The sequence below is a fragment of the Culex quinquefasciatus genome, chromosome 3 (genome assembly GCF_015732765.1).
Source record: "Culex quinquefasciatus strain JHB chromosome 3, VPISU_Cqui_1.0_pri_paternal, whole genome shotgun sequence".
Taxonomy (NCBI): Eukaryota; Metazoa; Arthropoda; class Insecta; order Diptera; family Culicidae; genus Culex; species Culex quinquefasciatus.
This window is the reverse complement of record NC_051863.1, coordinates 106,028,674-106,052,883: the sequence shown is the minus strand read 5'-3', so window position 1 is coordinate 106,052,883 and position 24,210 is coordinate 106,028,674. Positions and strand designations below refer to the sequence as shown.

Here is a 24,210-nt window from a genome sequence, read left to right as displayed (position 1 = left end):
AAAAAAAAAAATTCCAAGAAGATGTATCTGCCTGCCTTTTGTCGTTGTATGTAAAAATTAACATAGGCCTAAATGAGGACTGTTGGGGCTCAAAAAGGCTGCTGCACACTCCTACCCCGTGTGCTCTCTTGCCCAGCGTTACTAACAATTTGAAAAACATTAAACGAACACAGTTCAAAATCCAGATGACGCTGTAAACGTTTCTCCTACCCACAGCTTGTAACGGTTTGAAATGGTTTCAACATATTTTGTTTTGTGTACGGTTCTGACATTCCCTTGTTGACATTTACTAATAAACTGTGTACAATCGTATAGTTTGATTCCACCTCGCATCAATATTAAAAGTTTTACTTGAATACTGTTTTTGTCATATAAATAATCGATTATCTTGCTGATCGGTTTTAGAATGCCTAAAGTTGTGTCGAGAAGTATCGTTTGCTCTGATTCCAAAGATCAGGAAGAATACAATGACACTGGTCCATTAAACATCTACTATTGTCTGTGCGGGCAGATGAGTTTGATTCTCGGTAAGTACCGATACCAGCCTACTTGATTTACATAGTTATTGATGGTTTAATACATTATAACTTTTACATTTCCTAGATTGCATCGTGGAGAAACTTCCCCTGCGTCAGCTGGACGGAGCTCGCGTTATCGATACGGCTAAGCACGCCAACAAAATCACCGCTGAACCGGGTGAAACCATTTTCATTCGACGCCCGGCTGGAATCGAGAAGCAGCATCGATTCAAGTGCAAGAAATGCTCCCTTCCGCTGTACTATCGACACTCTGCCGATACCCAGGTCACGTTCATCATTCGGCGGGCGCTGGTAAAGTCTAAGAGTGACACCCGGATTACGGAGATGTTCAAACCGGCCCTGTCGACGACAGCGACGGCGGCTTCGTCCTCCTCCTCGAGTGAACCGAAGAAGGTCATGGTCACAAAGCACACCAAAAACATGGGCAAATTCAGTTCTGTCACAGTTAGTACAATCGACGAGGAAGAGGATGAAATCGAGGCCCGCGAGGTGGCTGATAGTTATGCCAACAACGCACGAATTATCGAGAAGCAGCTTGAACGCAAAGGCGGAAAGTCCAACGAAACAGTCATCAAGGAGAAGTGTGAACCTCCACCGGGCAAAAAAGCGAGAGGAACCCTGCTTGATGTGTAACACTTTATCTAACTTTATATGAAAAATTCAATAAACATGAACAAGTTCTTCATAAGTATTTGCTTTTCTTTTGAATATTTCAACAAAAACTACACTTAGCAAATCAAAAAAGGGTTTTCCGTACCACTGCTAAAAAAAAGTCATGCTGACATTCCAGACGGCATTCTCAGCTGCGCAAAAATTTCAAAATTCGTGGCGTAAAATGTGTCGGATCATAGTCAAGTGTGTACGACCGCAAAAAGATCCGAGTTAGCCCTGGCGAGTTACTAGTGATTTCAAGATGACGTTTTGGTATGAAAATATTTGTTTCACAATTTTTAACGATCTATAGCAACCATTTAACCTTAACTGATTTGGCTCAGAGTCAGAAGGTATCCCTGATGTCGATTTTTGTATTGTCACCAATGCTGTTAATCGTTGAAATCAATGGCGTTTATATCATCGATGTCGTTGATCGTTGATTTAAACGTAATCGTAATCGCAGCCATCGTTGATTTAATCGTCAACGTCAACGGAGTCGTTGATTTAAACGGCGTTGATCAACGCGTTGATTATCGATAATCAACGCGTTGATCAACGGCGTTCTTTATAGTTTCTAGAGTTTTATGAGGAAAGAACGATTTTTTCATAAATGTTTTGATAGGGAAACAGTCTCAAATTGATGTGGCATGGTTGTTCGGGGATCCATGTGTACCAAGAGGACCGAAGTGACCGGATTTTAAACGTAATTTAAGCCCTAGCTAATTGCTGGTAACTTCCATCTCCACTTTGGTTCCCAAGTCCAATCAGGATTTTCTTATGTAAATGACACCGAGGACGGACAATTGGGAACCGAGAAATGGTCGGATTTTCACCGGAATTATTGTTCCGACGGGTTCAGTAAGAGCCTCGCGTGGCTAAATATCGACATAATTTGTTTTTCTATGATACAATACTGAATTGAGCACATGACCCATGTTCCAGAACTCAGATTAAGATTGGCCAAGGTGTCAAACTTCGTGACAGACCGGATTAGCCTACTGAAAATCTGTAACTGTAACAAAGTATTGCAAAGTTGTACGTATTAATAATGACACAAACATGGCTTGTCGAAAGGTTATTTTTAACGAACTTGAATGAACCTCGCTATTCACCCCGGAGTTTGTTGGGGGAACCGTCTTGAGTCAGGTAAACTGTTTTTCATCTATCGGTGATTTTTTCTCATTTTGAGTTTCCAAGGGTCCAATAAACCAAATTTCCAGTTTTTGCTTTTTAGGCGTTATTGAAACCGCCTTGAGTCAGGGGTATTATAAAACACCCAAAAAGCAAAAAACTGAAAATTTGGTTTATTGGACCGTTTCAAAAAAACTCCAGATATTAAGATGTAACAAAATGAGTCAATTTTGCGGGCATTTCAGGGCATGATCCCTAGGTGTACGGAGCCCGAATCTCAAATATGAGCTTGATTGGTTGCGAAAAGACCTGGTGCTTTGACTTTGAAGTTTAAATGGGATTAAACCCGTTAAATAGGTGCGTTTTGTTTTTTTTTTTGCCAGTTTTGCGAAAAGATTCGTCCACTAATTAAAATGTTTCAGAATTTATAATAACACCGCTGAAAACTAAAACATTTTCATTAATATCTTTCATCCTTTTCCTATTTTATTATTTATCTGAAAATATACTGAACTATTTTTCTGTGTAAGCCAAACTCACATTTCTTTGGCGAAAATCGTAAAAAAAATAATTTTGGTCCATCCTGACATTGCATGAACCACCACCTTTTTTTAAATCAGTTTTAAGGGCATTAAAATAAATATTTTCAACTACCAAATCTACTGACCAAATCGGCTCAAAATTTTAGTGAAGCCTCGTTAAACCGGTCCTGTGTGCATGACAAAGCCCGATTTTCAAAAAAAATATTTGAAAAAATGATAAAAATATTTCTGTGTTTTTCATATAAAAAATCGTCAGTTTTTGATTTTTGTATTTTTAAAAAATGCAAAATTTCAAAATCGGGCTTCGTCATGCACACGAAATATGTCTTGCAAGTCTTCACCTCAAATTTCAGCAAGTTTGGTCCATCCCATCTCGAGATATCATGGCACCCGTAAATCAACTCGGCGTTTAGAGAAAAACGCTCACAAAGTTTGACAGTTCGCTTTGCGCATGGCAAAATTTTGAGCGTAAATCATCTCTTACTCAGTTTAGTCATGGAATATCTTCATGAAACTTTCAGGAGTGATTGAAAATCATATTTTAAGTGGATTGAATAAATTTTCTGAAACATGAAATTTTGTGATTTTCTACATGTAGGTAACCCCTTAAGGCCCATGTCATCATGTGAATTATTGAATCGGAACACTGTAAATATAACACCACATCACATCATTCAGTATAATTCTGTATTATGTACAACTATTCGTTATTGTGTTTTTTTCTTCAAATAAAATAAGTTTCTAATCTAACTCAGGACTTTTAATTCGTCGAACACGAAATGATCGAAGTAGAGGAAATATACCCATTTAAATCACTCTAAGCCGTTCGATCAATTCTCATCACCTTTGCCGTTTTCCGCTATTGAATCATCATTTTCAGATGTGTCAAAAATGGCGAGTTGCTTGCTCACTTTTTTTAGCTATTTATTACTTTGGAACAGTCAAAAACACTTTATGAAAGCTGTAATTCATGTTCAAAGTGCCGATAATAGAAATAGACTAAAAAAGGGTATAGTTCCCCTAGCTGTATATGACAAGAAAGGAATGAACATCATAGAATTTTGAAAGTAGTAGCCATGAATGAATATATGTCTTCTTTGGTCCCCACAAAGTATTAGCCAAATCAAAAAAATACAAATAAAATCCATTTCCGGTTTTAATGGAGAATTTAAATGAACAAAAGTTGAAGTTCCGCCCGTGTGGATCAATCGGACCGCACCCTGGACTCACAATCCAGTGGTTGCTGGTTTGAATCCCACGGCGGGCGCTCTCAAATTCTAAGTGTAAATATGGGTATCCGGCGCCGTACTCAAACACTTAAGAGCCCAGGGAGGCGAAGTCCTTGTAGTTTAAAAGAAGACACTAGTGGTTGGTACTAGCGATAGTGGCCGACAGCTATAAAATCAACTTCGTTTTTAAGAGTTGAAGTCTTTTATTATACATTAACATACACTGAAAGCCCAACAATGGTAATTGCTACCATATTGTAGGGTTAAATTGAGAACACGCACCGACGTAGACGTCTTTGCTAAACACGCCGCGTACCTGAATTGAATGAATTACGTTGTCAATTTTACGAATTTTTCGATTTTTCGACATGCGCATAGTAATTTTAACCCTACAAAATAGAAAGGATGATCATAATTTCGTAATTACTAACATGTTGTTTTGAGGAAGCATGGTACAATTTACTATCCAGATTTTAAAGCGAAGATGGCGTTACGAATAGTGCACGCCCGAAATGTCAAAATCGCGCAGTTGTAAAAACATTACAAGAAAAGCGTGGCTGTCATGCCATGGCCCGTTTTTGTGATGTTGCTACCACTGCTTGATTTTGACATTTCAAGCGTGCACCATTCGTAACGCCATCTTCGCTTAAAAATCTGGATTTTTGCATTTACTTTTACTGAAAAGCCAGTGTTATTTTAACTAGTAGCATTTTCAGCGAATGTTTATAAAATTACCATGGTCGGGATTTCACTGTACACCAAAACTGCGTTGAACACCGTGAAATTTTACAGTGTTATTTTGGATTTTATTTTTACAATGTTGATAATCAGGTTATTCCGTGTCAACCATTCAAATAGACAAAACGTGGATCAGGTTTTATAATGCAAACAGTTGTCCAAAGTAATCAGACAAATAACATTTTCAAAAAATCAAAAATCAAATTATTCGCTCTAGAGCATCACACCTGGATTGAGCTAACGACCTAACCACTAGCGTGCCCAGCTCTTTGAGGAAGGTGGGGCAATAATATGAACGTTTTGAAAAAATACGTTATTTGTGGACACCCCCTGACCAAATTTAGAACAAATTTCTGAGGATGGTCGGGCAGTTGCCCCATGTTGCCCCACCCATGCACGCTAGTGGACCTAACCCTTTAGGTTAGACCGGGGCCAACATTTACTTCCCGTCCGACGGAAGGCGTGATCACACAAATCTCGTCTCGAAAAATGCCACCGGGACCAAGGGGTAGGACAGTGAGTAACTGAGTGACTCAATTTCACAAAGTTACTCAATGTTACTCAAAGTTACTCATTTTTTCTTCTGAGATTTTGTATACGCTGGTTACGGAATGTTTGAATGCCTGTTTTGACAGTTGGCTGTTTACTGTGTTTACAAAACAAAAAGCTTAGGATGCAGAAGAGGTAAATTATTGTTTGTGCAAGGTTCCGGAGATTATTACCCTTGCGGACAATCTCGGAATATCAATTCCGGTGGTCGACTGAGAGGCAAATGGTATCTGGTGAATGGTGCTGCATAAAGAAACCGGTTTCCATGCTAGTGCCGAAATTCTTTTACATCTTCAGCAGATTCTTGAGCAAGTTGTCCTTGTTTCATCAATTGACTTTTCAGAAACGCCAGCACCTCCCGATCGGACACGGACTGCTTGACAACCTGTTGCCTCATCTTCAGCAGACCCCGCCTATGTCGTCGAGGCGATCCCTACTCTCAACACTCAACGGCGGTGAACTTCTCCGGAAACAGCTTCATTATGCCAGGCAGAGGATGTGTGACTCCTTGACAAAATTGGAGGATTAAGGTCGTGGTCACAATTAAAGGGTGCAGCAGCACCGTTAGCTGTCCCAGCATCTGCTGTACTCGTGGCTGTACAGGTGTTGGAAGAAGGCTTCGCTCTTACAAACTTTCCCCACAACAAAAAAGCAAGAAAGGGCCACCGGAAACAAGATTGAAAAAAAATCAGTTTAAGATGCTGCCAAGTTCCCCGATTCAAAGCCGATATTCCGGATCATTCCGGGCAGATAAACTGGCCTTCGACGCGGAAGTTATTGCAGGGATGCTTCCGTCGGTGCGATTAACATTGAGTGCGACAAGAGGCAGTTCTAGAATTGTAGGCCAAGCTGCCATCAGCAGGCCGAGTGTTGACCTTTTGCTTGTTCCGTGTGACCCTAGCGCAGGCCATACCCGCTGCGACATCCGTAAAATGGTATGTTTGAAAATGGCCACGCACATCCCGTCGGAGGATTGCCAGCTGTCGTACACCATCCACCAGGTGATCACGTTCAAATCTTGCAAGTTCCTGGAGACTGACAGCGCAGCGAATCGCGTCGCAACCCTGAAGACCAGCAAGATCAACCTGGGCTACGAACCTCAGAGAAGGCGATCCGCATGGGAATGCTGAGCAAGGTCACCTCCGGAGAGCGACTGAACCCTTGCGGCGATGCCAACTGTGGAGCGAATGCCGTCTGCGTGCCGAACGGAGACGATTCGTATGACTTAAGTTCCAACTTACACCAATGATTGATACCCCACTAACCAATTATGAATCCTTCCAGTGCAACTGCGTCGTAATCGACGAATGCTCCGGCGTGAACATCTGCGACGAGAACGCCCAGTGTATCAACGAGCCTTCGAAGGTAACGGGTACCAGTGCGAGCGGGCGAGATCGTCGACCAGCTCGGTGATCGTGCCGACGCCACCGAGCACGTACTACGAGGTGGACACGCCACGGGAACCGGAACACCGGGAAGCGCCGCAGGAAGACGATCGGTGCGAAGTAAGGAGATACATGATCGTGACTTGTTTCACGCTTGCGAGTTTGTGGACTGCATCAACGGACGCTGTGAGTGCAAAATTGGCTACTCTGGAGATGGATTCGTGTGCGAGAACCCGTGCGATGCGGATCACGTGTGGAACGGTGAGACCTGCGTTCGACAAGGCTCCACTGAAGAGTGTAAGTTTGTCGTGGATTCTACCTGCTAGCTGTTACTATGAATCTTCTGTTTCAGACGAGATCGCGCCCTTCTGCACAGTTCAGGGTTGTACCTGTCCTACCGGATACGCCTTAATCGAGTACGCGTTTGACCAGATCTGCCGGTTGTTGGAGGCTCATCCGGAAGATCCGGATCTACCGTCGTGTGACGTCGAGAACAACTTTAGTCCTTCGGCAAACTGCGAGTGGGACGAGCATCAGTACCGGTACCAGTGCGTGTGGCCCGGTGGGTGAATTCTACGGATTTTTGTTTAAACAGCACTTTCAATCAAATGTTTATTTCAAATATATTTTAAAAACGTTTGTTTATTGGGATCTCCTTCAAAAGATTTATGAATAGAGTAATTTAATTGTTAAAACACTTATTTAATCTGCGAGTGAGTAATGCTGATGAACCGTCTGTGGTGTTTCGGCAGTGCCTTTTCGGCTTTCCTGTTGCTTGGACACGCAAGTGAACAGCGGGACAGAGAACAAAAAAGGTAGTTGAGAATACACCTCTTCCAGACATCTCGTAGACTTTCGCTTCACACTATCATACACCCGGGCTTGTGTTCAGCGATGTAACCAAACGGAACATTGAACACTTTTTGACGATCACCGTACGGACGTCCTAACAACACCAGTGGTTTGTTGTTCTTGATTTTATTCATCGCAGCTTCCGTCGTCAGTGGGTACTTGATGATATTGTAGGCATCTTAACCTTGGCGGTGGCATTAGCAGCCTATTTTACCTAAAGCCACCGTCGGAGCCTCTTTGCCAACAGCACCGTTTCCGGTAGCAGCAGTAGTCGGTCCCTTTTTGGCCGGTTCGGTATTTGGGGCAGTGGCCGGAGCCTTCTAGACTCCCACAGCAGCCGAACGCTTTTTAGCTGACATCTTCTCGGTGGCGACCGGTTTCTTCTCATCCGGGCCGGAAGCAGCAGCTGGCTAATTCTCCTTCTATTCGACCGGTTGGCCCACGGACTTTTCAGACAGTTCGTTTTGACCGTATTCGCCATTGCCATCTGAAACAAATCAACTTTATTCAACATAGTTATATTTATGGTGGGTCTCGTGGCGCAGGGGTAGCGGCTTCGGCTGCCGATCCCGATGATGCTATGAGACGCGGGTTCGATTCCCGCCTTATCCACTGAGCTTCTATCGGATGGTGAAGTAAAACGTCGGTCCCGGTTTCTCCTGTCTCGTCAGAGGCGCTGGAGCAGAAATCCCACGTTAGAGGAAGGCCATGCCCCGGGGGGCGTAGTGCCAATAGTTTCGTTTCGTTTCGTTTATATTTATGGTTGCGCTTCTTCCGAAAGAACCTACCTCATGGCACGGAATAAGAACCGTCGATTTTGTGTGTCGCAGAGAAATTTACGCTTCCACCACCAAGACTTTCGCTGTTTTTGTTTTTTTTTTTTTGCGAAATGTCAGTGTCAGCGTTGAAATGTCAATGTCAAAATTAGTTACGTCGTTCGTGAAAATCAAGGTGACGATTGAGAAATTCTGAAAAAGATGCGTGGCTCAATGTTACTCAATTCTATTCAAATTTTCTCAAAATCACTCACTGTCCTACCCCTTGACCGGGACCGTCTGGGATCGAACCCAATCCGACTGGGTGAGAGGCAACCACGCTTACTCCTACAACACGGTTCCCATAACATTTTCAATCCCCTTTAAAATAAGGTTTTGGCCTATTTACACATTTAATTTGAAGGATAATTTAGGCGTCATCCATAAAGTATGTCACGCTCTAGGGGGGGAGGAGGGTCTGAGCAAGTGTGACATTGCGTGTCATAAGTGTAGGAAAAGAGTTACCAAGGGGGGGAGGGGTGGGGGTTAATTTTGGCTGATTTAAGCGTGACGTACTTTATGGATGAAGCCTTAGCAGTGCATATTATTTTAAATATGCACTCTGATGATAAATAATATAAAATAAGAAAACAATCAGACAAAACTTGAATTGTTTCCCCTAAAATCAAAATATGTTATACTTTTTTTAAGGACTATGTTAATTCAACCGAGTTTTAATGACGATGTTTTCAAAGAATTTTATTTTTTCTTATGTGCATGTGTTTTGTATTCTCTCAAAATTTGGGCCAAATACTAGAAGGTTAAGTCCATTATACCACCAAATGAAATAAATGACCCATATATATTTAACCAAATAAGAATCCCAAAAAGATTCACTCAGCCTAGACTAGGCATTAATTTCTATTCAAGAAAAATATGTCTCAGGTTATCACCAAGTGCATTGGACACATGTTATCAAAAGTGATGCACGCGCCGCAGCTGCAGAAGAATTTCAGGTTAAAAATGAAAAAAATAATTTGAAAAATATGTAAAGCAAACAGCAGGCATTTGTCATATTTGTATAAATGATGTCCTTATAAATTCATTGGTCTCACGTGAATTAAAACGTGAATAGTCCAGAAAATGCCAAAATACAAATGTAAGCAACACGCCGTCATATCCCCCCATTATCTCAGCCAGACGGAGTCCAAGAATTCCTCGCAGCAACTAAACATGCCCCCAAGGGTTATCACGGGATGCATTGAAACAATAACATAGTACTACCTGATATCGAATCCTCGAAGGCACGCGCCTCATTATCACCTCCGAGGACCACCGTCGTCCGGGGGTATAAAAGCATGTTGCAACGATGCAGCAAACCATCAGTGCAGCTTCCTCACTAGAAGGTGGAGTAGTGCAACAGGATGAAGTGGGCTATAGCAGCAATCGCGGTTTCCCTGGCCGTCGTGGTCAGCGGATCGTACACACCTTCCCTCAAGACCGACATAACCTATGGTAAGTTTGGATCTTTGCTTAAATTTGAAGTGTTTTATTGTTTTTGTTTTTCTTACAGCTGACAAAGATTTCCTATTGAAGCAAAAATTCTTCTTTGAAATCCTGAGAAACATTCATCTGCCGCTGCAGTATGAGGAATACTTGCCGTACACCAAAGTTTGGGTCGAGGACAAGTCCCTGTACCTTAACTATGACATCGTGTACAAGTTCTTCAACTTCTACAAGCTAGGATACCTGGAGAAGGGCGAGATCTTCACCATCTACAACAAATTCCATTTGAAGCAGACCTACCTGCTGTTCACGTTCCTGTACAACTGCAAGGATTGGGACACACTGTACAAGAACATCATCTGGGCCCGCGAGAATGTCAACGAGGGCATGTTCATCTATGCCGTCACGCTAACCGTTTTGCATCGCACGGACCTGAAGGGAATCATCTTGCCGGCGATTTATGAGATCTACCCGTACTACTTCTTCAACACTGACATGATTCGTTCGGTCAACTACCGTAAAATGTATGACCCCAAGTTTGGATTCTACGGCAACGGAAAGTATAACGTGGTTTACTCGAATTACACTCTGACCTATCCCACGGAGTATAAGGTGTACGGTGACTTTAATCTGAACTACTACTACGAGGATGTCGGTCTTAACTCGTTCTATTACTACTTCATGATGGACTATCCGTTTTTCCTGGGTGGTGATGAATTTGGACTGTTCAAGGACCGTCGTGGAGAGATGTACTTCTACATGCACCAGCAGCTGTTAGCAAGATACAATCTGGAACGTTTCTCGAACTTCCTGCCGAAAATTGGAACCCTGACTTGGCGATTCCCACTTAAGTTTGGATACTTCTCGCTGCTAAGCTACTGGAATGGTATTCCGTTCAAGAATCGCGATGTCAATTACATGCTGCGCGACTACGACTACGTTAAGCTGGACTGGATCAAGGACTGGGAATTCCGCGTGCGCAAGATCATCGACCAAGGCTACTTCCTGCTCGACGACGGAACCAAGATCGACCTGCGCAAATGGGAAAACATCGACTATCTGGGCAACATCATAGTTGGTAACGTTGAAACCATGAACTATGGATACTTTGGATTCATCGAGACTCTGTCCCGTTTCGTGCTCTCCGGAGTTGACTTTGAAACCTTCAAGACCTGGCCCACTCTGATGATGCACTTCGAGACGACCCTTCGTGACCCAGTGTTCTACTCGTTGTGGGATCGCCTTCTGGACTTCTACTATCTATTCAAGAGCTACCTGCCATACTACACCTTCGATGATCTGAGCTTCAAGGGCGTCGTTATCAAGGATGTTGTCATTGACAAACTGCTCACGTACTTTGACTTCTTCGATGCTGATATTTCCAATGTTATCCCGATGACAAACGTCAACAAGTTCTGGGACTTATCCGTTATTGGACGCACCAAGCGACTGAACCACAAGCCATTTACCTATACTCTGGATGTGATGTCAGAGTTCAAGGGCAAGGGTGTTGTTCGTGTCTTCCTGGGACCGAAGTTTGACAAGTTCTTGGATCTCGAGTACTACAGAAAGTTCTTCGTTGAGATTGACCAATACCTGGTGGATCTGATCGTTGGAAAGAACACTTTCGTGCGCAACTCTCGCGACTTCTTCTGGAGTGTGAAAGATCGCACCATGTACACCGATCTGTACAAGAAAATTATGACCTCATTCGAAGGCAAGGACAAGTTCATTCTGGACATGTCCGAGGCACACTGTGGCTTCCCCGATCGTCTTATCTTGCCGAAGGGCTGGCCAAGTGGTCTTGCGATGCAGTTCTACTTCATCATCACCCCGTACATCACCACCACCACCACCGAAGGCGTCAAGGATCTGTCTTTCTTCGATAAGTACATCTCGTGCGGTGTTGGAACCGGACTTCGATACTTCGACACCCTGCCCATGGGCTTCCCCTTCGATCGCGAGATAGACTTCACCTACTGGTACACCAAGAATATGTTGTTCAAGGATGTGTTCATCTACCATACCGACGACATCAAGTACTGAGCTGAATAAAACGGCAACGAAACGCTACCATAGATTGTTACTTGTTACCCATATTGACAATGATTACGAATAAAAAGCACTAAGCATGGCAAAGCTTCAACAATGCTGTGTAAACAATTCATGGTTTATTTTATCACATCTTATAAATTTAACTTTAATTTTAATAGTCAGGACCCGGTGCCTGCAATTCCCGTTACAGTTTATATAAAATTTTATTAAGAATGTAACAGAAAAATCAGGCATCGGATCCAGACTGTTAATATGAATGCATTGTTTATAAACATCACTTGAGTTTGAAATTTAAGTTAGGACCAATTTGTATAAGGGCCATATGTGGACGCCTCAAAATGCCTACTTTGATCAAAATTGTTCAATTTTTATATCCTTCTGAAGTGATGCTATTTATTTGAGCTGCGAAAAGTAAAACTTTTCCAAACGTCGTCAGAGCATTATAAATATTTCCATACATTTCGTCACAAGAATAAGGCATGAATAGAAAATAAGTTTTTTACGTTTTTCTTTCAAAAATCATTTATTTTATTCAAAAATGTTTCTACAAATCGCCAAAACAGTACTGCTACACAATTGAGCGATTGTAGCTCTTAGATTTCTCAATATTCCTTCCTATTTCTATGAATTCTTCAGTACCTTCATACAGCATCCTAAGTTCAGCAAGGATTTCTCAATCAATTATAGTTTACACTTCCGCTTCTTTTATTTCAGTATTCTTTGTTTATTATTGGATCAAATCTCTCCTGGTTGTGATCATAATATATTGCTTGGAAATAATTATTCCAAATATTTAATTACACAAATTTAGTAACAAAACTGGCAAATAAAAACCAATGTAAGTAACGATTAGAGAAAGTAGAGCAATTCCAAACATATCACAAACTAAATAGACGTACCGAATATAAAGAAAACTCTTACTAACATAAATCACATATTGCATTTTCTCTTTAGTACGCTAACTCATTCTCGTTTCTTTTCGACACTTCTTGTGATTGAAAAAAAAACGCCTTTCTTACAAAAAAACTGCGTTCAAACGCTTAACATACCTTTCCTTTTACGTTGCAGTGCAATTATATGGTTTTCGTTTTCCTTTTCTGCTTATTTGTACAAATGACTAGTGTTCAATTAACGAACAAAATAAATAGCGACCTTTGCTTATAAGTGTGTCTGTGTTTATTATCTCCATAGCACAATCAACAATGTCTAAACATCAGTAGAAGCTGAACAGCAGCGCTTAAGTCGACTCAAGAACTTTGGGTCTTCTCCGCACGCCTATGCGTTTTGCTTTCTATCATAAGTTTAGCTATACTTGCAGAACTTAAGCAGAGTGGGCGATTCTCTCTTTGGCACAATTGCGTTTCGGTACTCTCTGTATTTTCTCTTTACTCTTTTGTTGCAGCAGTCAGATGCGCTCTTTTTGCCAGCATAATGGAGAGAGGAAGGAAAAGCATTGAAATTAAATTGTACCGAAGTGAGATTCGTTTTTTCTCTTTTGAATAATGTTTGCAACAGCAATTGTTTTCTACGAGTTTGGAACCAGATCTGACATTTTGTTGATTGAAATTTGTTGTTGTTTACACTTGCCTGTTTGATTATTGTGTTTTTTTTTATATATTTAGTGGTATTTTGCTGTTTTAAAATTATGCTTGAGTAAACAACTATAATGAAGAAAAACAAGTGGATGTGTATATTTGGAGGGAATGTGCTTTTTGTGTATAATGCTACAAGATAAGCAATTATAGATAATATTTAGGATAAGTATCTCTGAGAGTTTCCGAATGTGCAGACGTACAAAAAAAAAATCTAAACGTAGTTAAGTATTTGCTTTTGCCGATAGATAAATTGCTCGGTTCAAATTATTACAACCTAACAAAACTTACTCAAATAAATTAATATCATTTTTTTTAATCAAACATATCATAAGAATGATTTGAAAAGCAGTTTTGTGTTTCTTATCATGCAGTTTTAAATTTTTAAACCCAAAAATAGATCGTATAGCTTTTGCCTATTCACCAGTGATAAAACCAGTGAAAAAATATTTTAAAGAGTTATCACATCAGAAACACAATCGTCAAAATCACACCAACTGTTATATAATTAACACACGATTAAAATGTAGCAAGCTCAACACATCTCGAAAATAGTACGCATGTAGTTTTAATAATACAGTTTCTACTTAGAAAAATGTAGAACAATTTGCTGCTCGTATATAGCAGGTGGGGTTTCCGGGCGACGTATTATGTTTATATGTTGGTCAAGTATCATGCAAAACCGTTAACAAAAGTAGTTTACAAATATCCAAATTGAGAAGCGCGGCTGCAGATTTTGTTAAATATTTATTCCTTCTCGAATATAGCACCGCGTGTGGAGAAGCAATAATCAGCAAACTGTTTCTTCTATTTCTACTTAGTATAAATACTATGTTGTGATTAGTGTCCAAGCCGCTGACTCCGGTACGCATCGTGCTGTTGCTATCGTGCAGTTTTTAAATGCCTCTCTAAATACTGCACCAGTTATTTCAGGTGGTCAATCCCAGCCGGCAATGGTTCTTCCGGAATAAACGACCATTTTTCTGCTTTCGTTCGAATTGAAAAACACAGTGTTTTTTTTTCTTTATCTGACGTACATAAATGACTAGACAAGTGTGATGAAGTGGAACATTCCATTTTTTTCCTGTGCACAGTTAAGTCTACATTCTATATCACTATTATTTCTATTTTGATTGATGAATAGCTTTTCAAGTAGTTATTTTCTGCCTTTCTTCATACACTTTCTTAAATATTTTCGGATGTAAGTAAACGGCATGTAAGTTTTTCGGCAGCACCTTTTCCGTTTAGATCAATCAGATTTCATGTGCTGTGCTGTAAAAAGGGATTATGGAACAATAGTGAATACCAACTCAAAAGTTAAAAAAAATAAACCTAATCTTCACCAGCATCAAACTGTAATGGAATCATGGCAAGGAAAATTTTAATAACACGCAATTATTGTTTGTAATCTTCTAATCATTTTTAAACAATTTCTTAAAAAACAAAACTAGCTGCTCCAGTTTCATTTCATTTTGAAACTGTAATGTACCACATCTGTTACCCCCAACAAAATAAGATCGTTGAATGTGTAGCCCAAACACCCGACCCATGCTCACAATCTTTTTCCAATAAAAATAATGACAGTTAGAGAAAGTATAGGAAGATTGCGTTAAATCTGATATGTATAGTTTGAAGTAACGCTAACGAACTGGCAACAATTTGTCTTGTTTTTTTTCTTTTTTACCAATGGAGTCTTAAAGTGCTATGTCAATTTTTAGGTGCAACGGCAAAAAAAGACTCCTAAAATAATTTCCGATCACTTTTTTTACATACAAATGGAAAAAATTGCAACACAACATTTTTCGATGGATCAACCAAGGATCAACTATGGTCCCTTGGAACGATCTGTTAAATAAGATTATTTCAAGAGGGGGGGTTGAAGTTAATTGTGTACTAAAGCCCTATGCCAATTTTTATGTACAACGGTAAAAAAACACGATTAAAAACCATTTCTGATCACTTTTTTTTCATTTTAATGCAATTTTTTTTTTTTGGCAAGACAACATTTTTTCGATGGATTAACTATGGTCCCCTTGGAACGATCTGTCAAGTAGGAGCTTTTCTGTCAAGAAGGACCGCGAGGTTAATTTTTCAAAATTGATTTAAAAATCCATTTTAAGCTCTTTATGGTCGTACAAAGGGTCATTGTACTCAGAAAAATAAGCTTTATCGCTGTGAACAATAATATCAGCAATCTAAGCTTCATTTTAGGACCCAATTCTTCAAAATTGATTTAAAAATAAAAAAAAGTGCTAAATCGTTGTAAATAATGTGGTAACACCCCAATATCATCGGCGTACCCCTCGCTAGTGCGATGTTATTTAATACGAATTCTAATACTTTGAAATACAGATCACTTCCAGAGTGACCGTACGAAGCACTGAACACGCGTCTTCTTTTCTCCTCCATCCGAACACTTTTCTAACCTCATGGGTTAGCTCAGAGGCGAAGAGGAAAACCCCTTGGGGGTTGAATTGACAAACCTAATTTCTTCTGGAATGTGTTCATCGGACCCTGCCCACCAACCTGTCTCTATTCCGGGTGAATTCATGTTATCCCCAGACCTATTGCTATTTTAACCCGCTTGAGGCAAGCCAGTTTTCAACCAAATGAGCTGATATTTAAAAATGAGAGTCCATTTTCGTACTCACCCACTCGCTCCTCCAAATGTGTAAATCCCTTCCACTCTACTCGATGATCTGCAACACCACCGGATTATCGGAAGTCTCCTTGCAGAACGTGTTTGAGCGCTCCAGCTTTGATTCCACACGTGGAGGTTTGCCACCGGCACTGCTGTTATCCGAAGAGGATGTCGATGACGATGTTGTGATGGCATGATCCCCGTGCTGAACGGCGTGCACATTTGGAGCCGGTACCACCGAAACCGGAATCATAACCGTGTTCTTCACGGCACGACCCGCACCATGGTTACTGCTGTTGCTGTTGGACCGGTTAACGGAAGAAGACTTGCGTAACGCACTCTGGTGGCTGCCACCGGCGACCGGAATCGAGCTGTGTCGCATCGGTTTGGGAACGTCAACGGGCTTTGGTGCCGCTTCCAGTTTTGCCGTCCTGCGCAGATGAAGCGTCGTGTTGAACACCTTCCGCGGTCCGGAATTGGTGCTGGCCAGTGACGCCGACGAGCCGGACTTGGTAATGTCGCTGGCGGTCGATTTGTCTCTGGAAATGAGACTGGGCGATGAGGCGGCCGATTTGTTGCTCGAGTTCGTTGAGTTGGACTTGGTCTCGTGCGATCGGCGGGCCAGAATTTCTCGGGAGCGCTGCGAGAGGAAGCTCTTCTTGATGAAAGAAGACGAGGAGTTCGAGCCAACGCTGGCCGTCGATGCCGTGCGGTTGATTGCGGAGAACGGTTTGGCAGGGCCCAGTTTGGAACTGCTTGGGCCGCTGGGCTTGAGATTGTTTCTGGTTACCGCTGATGACGAAGTCTTGTTGGCCGCTAGAGAGTCGATTGATTTCGGTGCGTTTGGTCGGTCCTTGTAGATGACTGGATTCGACTTGGAGTAGGCATTTTGGGGCTTTTCGAGATTCGTGTCCTTTAGTTTGAAGTACTCCTGATAAATAAGTGATTCATGGGATAGAGTTGTGTTGCTAGTGGTTTTGATTGAGCTGGATTTTAGAGAGTCGGCCAGGGAGTCAATCGAGACGTCCATCTCGTTTATGGTTGGGCGAGTTTTGAGATTTTTCGCATTCTTCGCTGGGGAGGATAAACTGTCCAGCGAGATGTTAGATTCATGACCATGCTTAACTGTATTAGCTGAAATTAACAGAAAAATAAGAAGACATTTAAGGAAAATGGTCATTTGTCTTACCTAGCACACCTTTCTTGCGACTCGTAGCAGGACTAGAAGTTCTGGTGGAGCTGCCGCTAGAGGAAATGTTCTGCGCCTGTATGTTGCTTCCCGTATTTTTGGGTTTCTTCGGTTCCAGATATCGTGGCTTGACGTTGCTCAGCTTTGTCTTAAGATTATTCAACGGTTCGGGTTTGGCCACCTTTGAGCCCATGTCTTCCGATTGAGAGCGCTTGTGACTGCCCAAGTTGTTCTTACTAAGTAGTCCAACTTTTACGTTGGCCTTCATGGGCCTGTTGTTTTCCACGACTTGTGTTTTGGAAGCTGTCTTAGAGAGACGACCATTTTCAGCGTATTGTTGCTCCATGCGGATGTTACTTCGCTCGCTATTTTCGTGTAATTTTACCACCTTATGAGTATTGAGGGCACTGTTGAGATCATTGTGGTGGACGACCGTTTGCGTGTGTTGCGTCTGGGTCTTATTGTTAAAGTTATGATTATTTTGATTCTCAAAGGACCGCTTCGTGTGTGCTTGAATGGCCAGCCTCACCTGGCGCAAATCGTTAGTTCTCGAGTGAATCGACGACGATGAGCTCGTCTGGGAGGAATAAGAGTATCTCGACCGGGACTTGCGCTCCTCCGTTGGTTCCATCAGACATGCTAGTTTTTGGATCTTGTTCCGTAGCTCAATGTCCATCCGCTGCCAGGAGTTGACGCGCATGGCTCTGGCACATTGCCTGATTAAACACTGTTCCACAGCCGAAAGAATCGCATTCACCATCCCAACAAACTCATCGCACCAGTCCATCTCTTCCTCCTCACGACCGTACTCAATGTCCAGCTTGGTCTTCTTCTCGTAGATATTCATTATGTTCAAGTTATCACTCGATGACAGCGGCGTTGCGGTCATTGTCAACACCTTAGCCTGCAGTAGCTTGTGAAGCCTGGTCGCTCGAGGATAACTCTTGCACGCTTGATCCGGGCTCAAACTGGTCGCAGCCCGGAGCAAAATCGGCTCCACGTGAGATATGGCCCAGCTGTAATTGTGCCCCAGCGAGAGGAAGCTATCGCTAGCCAGCAACGATGCAAAGTGGTCCTGAATGTAGTCGTATGCGGCGTCCAGTATATCCCGCACTACATTATCAACTTCAACGGACCACTTGTACGGATGCAAGACCGTAAGTAGCTGTTCACTGTCAAGTATAGTGTTGAGAACCGTTTCGGAAGTCTGCGGAAAACGACAATAGATAGATCAAAATCCTTGACCAAAATTTAGTTTATACTCACCAGATGAGCCACAATTTGCTGCTTGCATCGATTTATGACATCCGGCGGTAGCTGCGAAAACTGCTTGTTGGACCAAATCTTCACATAGTGTCTGCAGACCCACTTCAAACATTTGCGATACAGTTCGTCCAAGCCGTGGTTCAAGGTCACCGGAAGCACTTGCAGCACACCATCCGTACAACCGGAACAAGGCTAGAAAAGAATCCATCAATGGTTATTTCGTTCGTATGATACAGACGTCACCCGTACCTTGTGGAAGTTGTGGCAATAGTTGGTCTTCAACGCATACGCCGTCACCTCCTTCAGGCCCTCGAGTCCCAGCAGGTCGGACAGCGCCGCCAACTCCATCAAACTGATGCCCTCCGGTGGATGTGACGCCCCCGAGTAGATGTGGCACAGCGCAAAGTGGACCGCGGCGTACGAATAACCAGGCAAGCTTATAACATTCCCTGCGTTCTGAATCCACCCACCAGCCAGAATAGCTGCAAAGTACTGACAGCGAGACCGCAGAATGCACTTGTGCGCACGCATCTTCTTCGATTCGGCCTCGATGGCCACGTCCGTGGCGATTTCCTGCAGGAACATTTTCAGCAGGTCCTCTCCGAGCCGTCGCGGCTGACGGCTGGAGATTGACGACTCGTCGATTGATTCTATGGAACAGAAAATGCTCGATTAGAGGATATTGTTAGCTGAGTTTCACAAGCCTTACCAACTCCAGACCGGCTAGAAGTGATGCTGGATGTGCAGGAAAAGTCCGACGTCATGAGGTCGTGTAGTTCGCTCCCTTACTAACCGAATTCATGCCAACGTCGGATGGTAAGCTGTTGCTAAAAGCTGGCAAAAGAAAAAGGATAGTTACAAATCCACGTTACAACTTGATCTTCTATGAACCTTACCTTTAGATAGGTGTGGAAACAGACGACTGAGACTTCGCGAGTTCTCGACGGAAGAAACCAGATTCATGAAATTGTTCCCCGTCGATCGAGACATGTTCCATGAGTGTCGTTCCATCGAAGTGGTCCCATTGGAGCCGTAGTAACCATGTTGTTGCTGTTGCTGCTGCTGATGCTGAGTTTGTTGCGTTGATCCGATGGTGTTGTACTTGTGGCTATCACCGAACAATCGCGCCACCCTACTGGACCCAGCCGAGCTAGACATGGGTGCGACCGAACTGCCCGAGCCGCTTCCGGTGTAGGAGTGTAGCTCGAACTTGCTGCTCGGCGCTGGCGGTTTGTCCATGTCGGACAACTTCACAAACGAGGACAAGCATTGCGATTCCTGGTTTTCCGATACGGTTTCCAGCAATTGCTTTTGCTTCTCGATGGTTGCGTGTAACGTTTCCATCGTGTGCTGTGACTTACGGCTGGATCCGTTCAGCACGTGCTTTGGGGAGTTCTCAACTGCTTCTACAATAGTTTCCATCTGTTTTCCGTTGCTGGCTGAAGGTAATTTCACCTCCTGACTAGGAACGGCCGATTCAGCAACCAGGAGTATCTCGTTTGGTTCATCTGCTGGATTGTTCTGGAATGTAACATCGTCCGTGTCCGTTGTGGTTGAAACCGGAGATGTATCTTCGTTCGACGATAGGATTCCATCCGTTACCGATCCTTGGCTGCTCTTGTCGAATGTCTCGTTAATCTTTGCGTCGCGGCGTTTCTTCCTGGTGGAAGCACTCATGCCATCCGGAGCAACCGCAGCAGCAGCAGCATCCTTTGGTGAGACCTTAGACTCGTTGCTCGATTGGGCCGAGTTGGAAGAGGCAGAATGATTGGAATAAGTACTTAGTTCGGACTTTGAACAGGTAAAGTCTTCGTACGGCGACACAGAAGAATCAATCGACATGCTCGACGTTTTGGAGAGAAGGGGAATCTTGTCGAGGATGTTCATGATGCCTTTATCGCTGGTCACACTGGTCGACCGCTGATACTCTCGGTTCATAATACGACGCTCGTGGAAGGTACCTTCGGTGCTGCTCGGGTTCCAGGAGTGCCGTTTGGACTCATTCTTGCTAACCGAGGACACGTTACTTCTTCTCACTATTGGCGAAGATTCCGACTCAATGAACATGTAACAGTTTTTCTTCTCATCAGCGTTCAGATTAGCCGGACGAGTAGGAACAGTTTGAGGAGTGGCGTTTACGTCATCTTCCTTGCTTTGAACAACTTGTGCGGTAGCTTTCCGATGAACTGAGGAAGGTTTTGGAGCGGATTCATTTCCAAAGTCAATGAACATGGAGAACATATTCTTCTTAGCGTCCTTTTCGACTGATTCTGCTCTAGACGAGTCGTTGGAAATGTTCTTTACAGGAGGCGTGCTTGGTTTCGTAAGCTTAGGAGTATTACTTCTCGAACTTTCACCATCCGATAGGTCGATGTAGAACCCAGTAGATTTTTTCATCAAATCCTGGTGGGTACGATTCTGCGCCCTATTGTTGACCACGATTGATTTCTGCTCTTCAGGAGTTTTGATGCTTCCCAAATCCACAAAGAATCCAAGCCCACTTCTGTTGTGCTCAATGGAAGACATCGCTGCGGACTTTTCGTCATCTGGGCAGTTCTTTAACTCGACAACCCACGACTTTGACGAGCTGCTGTGCTTCCGGCTGCGCTCCTCCGGCTTGAAGTCTTCCTCGAAGCTCATCCCTCCGGAAACAATCGGGCAGGTGTCCGTTCGTCGACGCACCACAGGACTTTCACACTGCTTTGGAGTAAAGTCCTCAATGGACGCACCGCCGGATACGATCGGAGCTGATTCGTCGTGTTTCTGCACCCGCTTGGGAATCTTGATGGGCGTCGAGTGAGACTCGCGATCAACGGAACTCTCGCGACTGTCCCCCGGCAGAAACTGATGGGCGATCGGAATGTGAGCGGCGGAATTCACGTGTACAATCGAGTTGAACGGAGTGTCCGGATAGTGGGCCGATTCATTTTCCGTATGGTTAGACAGGCGAGCTGAATAATCGGCCGATCCGGAGTTGTATCCGCTGGTGTTGATACCGCCGGTTGTTATAAATCTAGGTGGATTTTCCAACGGGAACGAACTGTACTCGTAATTCGGTTCGCTACTAGACGAGTAGACACTCGGCAGAGACATGTCACTATAGTTTTCGTCCGGAAACTGAACGCTTGGATCGATCACATGACCCGAATACTGTTGAATTGAATTTTGGAACAGAAACGTACCCTGCTTCCGTTCCGACTCTTGCCTGGCCGTCGCTTCTTCGCTGGTGTCAATTTCCTTTTCCGTTATGTTCAACTTTGTTGCCAGGAAGTCGCTATTAGGCATGGACGAATACTGATCTTTGACCTCGCTCGACAATAGCTGTCCATTAGTGCTCTTTAACTTTTCATCGTCACTCAGAATGGCCGACAGCGAAATCGAAGTCTTTTCCTGTTGTTGTCGCTGCATGTTGGCATCAACAAACGATGGATAAGGAACCTCATCCTCGTCGAACAGTGAAGAAGCATCTATGAAGCACGCCTTCGAAGTTCCCGGTTTACTTTGCAGCATAGCAGGAACCTCGACAGGTTCATCCGTCACCGGTTTCGAAGGGGAAAACGTTTCCCACGAATTGTTCTCCGACGACACCGAATTGGACTTCATTACCAAAATCTCCTGATTCTGGCGTTGCTTTTCCTCCTTCGTCGACGCCGATCGGGCCAACTCGTACTTCCCACGATGGGACTCACCGCCACCGTCCTGTATTTCGTACTCCTCATCCGGCTGACCACCCTCCACCAACAGCACCGTCAACTAACGCGCTGATCATCGCGCTGTTATCCCGCGTAATCTTCACCACGTTGCTCCACATCTCGTCGGTCGATTCGGGCGAATGGCAGTCCACAATTTCGTACGTCGATGCGGAGTCCGTCGAGATACGGTTTGACTCGTTGCGTGGTCCGTCGGCTGCCGAAGGATAACGGAGCACCGGCACGACGCCCTCCGAGTCTGGGGAATGCTGAGGTGTATCCTGTCCGTCGCCGTCCTCGTGATCATTACCGCCATCATCCGCGCTCAGCATGGATGGTGAGTAAATGTGGGGATGTGTGCCTTCCATTCGGCTTAAATTTGATTTTTAAATGTGCATTTTAGAAAGGAAGATCTTCACCATTGTGACAGAACATAAATGCTTCAGTTCAATTTTTTTTCAAGAATCATTGGAGCGATTTCTGTAATGAAAAAGAAAAAAGATATTTTGTACCAAATTAAAAATTTTGTAAAATGTAAAAACATACGAACAAAAAGAGATTCAGTTGAGTTGATTTGAAAGATCACAGTAAAAAAATGAATCCAACTTTTACCCCATTTTACCGTATTTCGATTAACAGCTTGTTATGTCTTCAAAACATCAATACTCATTTGCTATACTGCCGTTCTCACAAGATCCTCTGTAATTATTAAGTCAAATGTAATTACAAAAGCCGACTCGGTCCTAACCAGGTCCCAGTACCGAAAAGGACCTAATAAAAATAATTTTATGAAAAAAAAATACTGCCGTTCTACGCATAATTGTCCCATGTCATTTTATGGACGATTTTGACTTTTTGACATTTTTAAGTTTGGTTTGTCGTGTGAACTCCGTGTAAAAAGGGTGTCAAACTAAAAAGTGACCACCAATAAGTGAAAACTTATTGAGGACTTTCCATTGTTATTGTATTGAAATATTAAATATACTGATTAATCGCAATACACAAAAAAGTCGAAATATTAACTAATTATGCTCTTCAAATCGGTTGTTTTAATTTTATTCCTATCTCCTACATTTAAAGAAAACAAATAAATAATTAATGTTCTCTCAGCATCGATGTAAGAGTTTAAAATCAAGATTCCAATTACGCGTTAAATCAGTTATAACCTCGAATTTCGCTTAAATACTCAATAATTTAAAGGAAAATATAAACTTCTCTTTACTCTTAGGGTGGATTTTCATGGATTTTTCGATGACCGACATCGAAAGCGTCTTTCGATGCTCGTGGTCATATTTTGCCGAAAACTCATTTTTATCAATCAGGTTAAATCGCAAAATGGTTTGGATTGATATTTTATGGTAGTATAAGCACAAACAAACACATACCCATCGCCGGAAAGTTGCGAAAATGCGATTTTCCGACTTTTCATTTTCGATGCACGAGCATCTTTAGACGACCGACATCGAAAGCATACTCACGACCATGCTTTGCTAAAATGTCCGTGCATTGAAACTCGATGCTCGTTCAGTGCCTTTTTGCTACCTCAGCGGCACCCTAGACACAAACCTAAATAACGCTTTGAAACGCTTGGTACGGGATGGGAATGAAACTTGACGAAACAAATTCTATCTGTCAAACCAGACCTTGTCAACAATCAAAACAGCTGATTTTGCATGGTGAAATGGTGGACATTGTTTTGCAGGAGGAATCCGTCTTCCGGTGGTTAGATTTCGGAGTATTGTTTTACCGGAGGAATCCGTCCACCAGTGGTCGGATTTCAGGGCATTGTTTTGCAGGAGGAATCCGTTCACCAGTGGACGGATCGCCTGGCCAAGTTGACAAGAGGAACTTGTCCACCGGTGGTTGGATTTCGGTGCATTGTTTTGCAGGAGGAATCC

The 24,210-nt window shown here is 43.0% G+C and overlaps 3 protein-coding genes and 1 long non-coding RNA gene across 4 annotated transcripts in view; 2 read left to right on the top strand and 2 right to left on the bottom strand.

Moving 5' to 3' along the window:
* Positions 1-280: 280 nt before the first annotated feature.
* LOC6030841 (UPF0428 protein CG16865) lies at positions 281-1,230 on the top strand. The gene is made up of 2 exons (XM_001841673.2): positions 281-527; positions 604-1,230. The coding sequence occupies exons 1-2, from the start codon at positions 407-409 to the stop codon at positions 1,170-1,172; spliced, it is 690 nt and encodes a 229-aa protein (XP_001841725.1). The 5' UTR covers positions 281-406; the 3' UTR covers positions 1,173-1,230.
* Positions 1,231-7,730: 6,500 nt separating this feature from the next.
* On the bottom strand, positions 7,731-8,560 carry LOC119770723. Its single transcript, XR_005278965.1, has 2 exons — positions 8,408-8,560; positions 7,731-8,106 (listed from the first exon to the last, which is right to left on the bottom strand). It is a non-coding gene; the product is annotated as an uncharacterized LOC119770723 (long non-coding RNA).
* A 1,178-nt stretch (positions 8,561-9,738) lies between these two features.
* Positions 9,739-12,040, top strand: LOC6030842 (hexamerin-1.1). The gene is made up of 2 exons (XM_038264990.1): positions 9,739-9,889; positions 9,948-12,040. Exons 1-2 carry the CDS (start codon positions 9,799-9,801, stop codon positions 11,924-11,926), a joined length of 2,070 nt encoding a protein of 689 aa, XP_038120918.1. The 5' UTR covers positions 9,739-9,798; the 3' UTR covers positions 11,927-12,040.
* Positions 12,041-12,635: 595 nt separating this feature from the next.
* Positions 12,636-24,210, bottom strand: part of LOC6030843 — a 34,906-nt gene continuing 23,331 nt past the window's right edge. The window contains 9 exon segments of the mRNA XM_001841675.2: positions 12,636-14,799; positions 16,179-17,302; positions 17,358-18,564; positions 18,624-18,815; positions 18,873-19,273; positions 19,333-19,410; positions 19,413-19,457; positions 19,520-22,359; positions 22,361-22,792. Of these exon segments, the coding sequence (XP_001841727.2) occupies positions 16,215-17,302; positions 17,358-18,564; positions 18,624-18,815; positions 18,873-19,273; positions 19,333-19,410; positions 19,413-19,457; positions 19,520-22,359; positions 22,361-22,680 (6,171 nt within the window). The 5' untranslated portion in view covers positions 22,681-22,792 and the 3' untranslated portion in view covers positions 12,636-14,799; positions 16,179-16,214.

Excerpts from the sequence above, each read along its gene's own strand:
- LOC6030841 (XM_001841673.2), top strand. The coding sequence starts at position 407 with ATGCCTAAAGTTGTGTCGAGAAGTATCGTTTGCTCTGATTCCAAAGAT. Across the intron at positions 528-603 it reads GCAGATGAGTTTGATTCTCG|ATTGCATCGTGGAGAAACTT; the intron begins GTAAGTACCGAT and ends TACATTTCCTAG.
- LOC6030842 (XM_038264990.1), top strand. The coding sequence starts at position 9,799 with ATGAAGTGGGCTATAGCAGCAATCGCGGTTTCCCTGGCCGTCGTGGTC. Across the intron at positions 9,890-9,947 it reads CAAGACCGACATAACCTATG|CTGACAAAGATTTCCTATTG; the intron begins GTAAGTTTGGAT and ends TTTTTCTTACAG.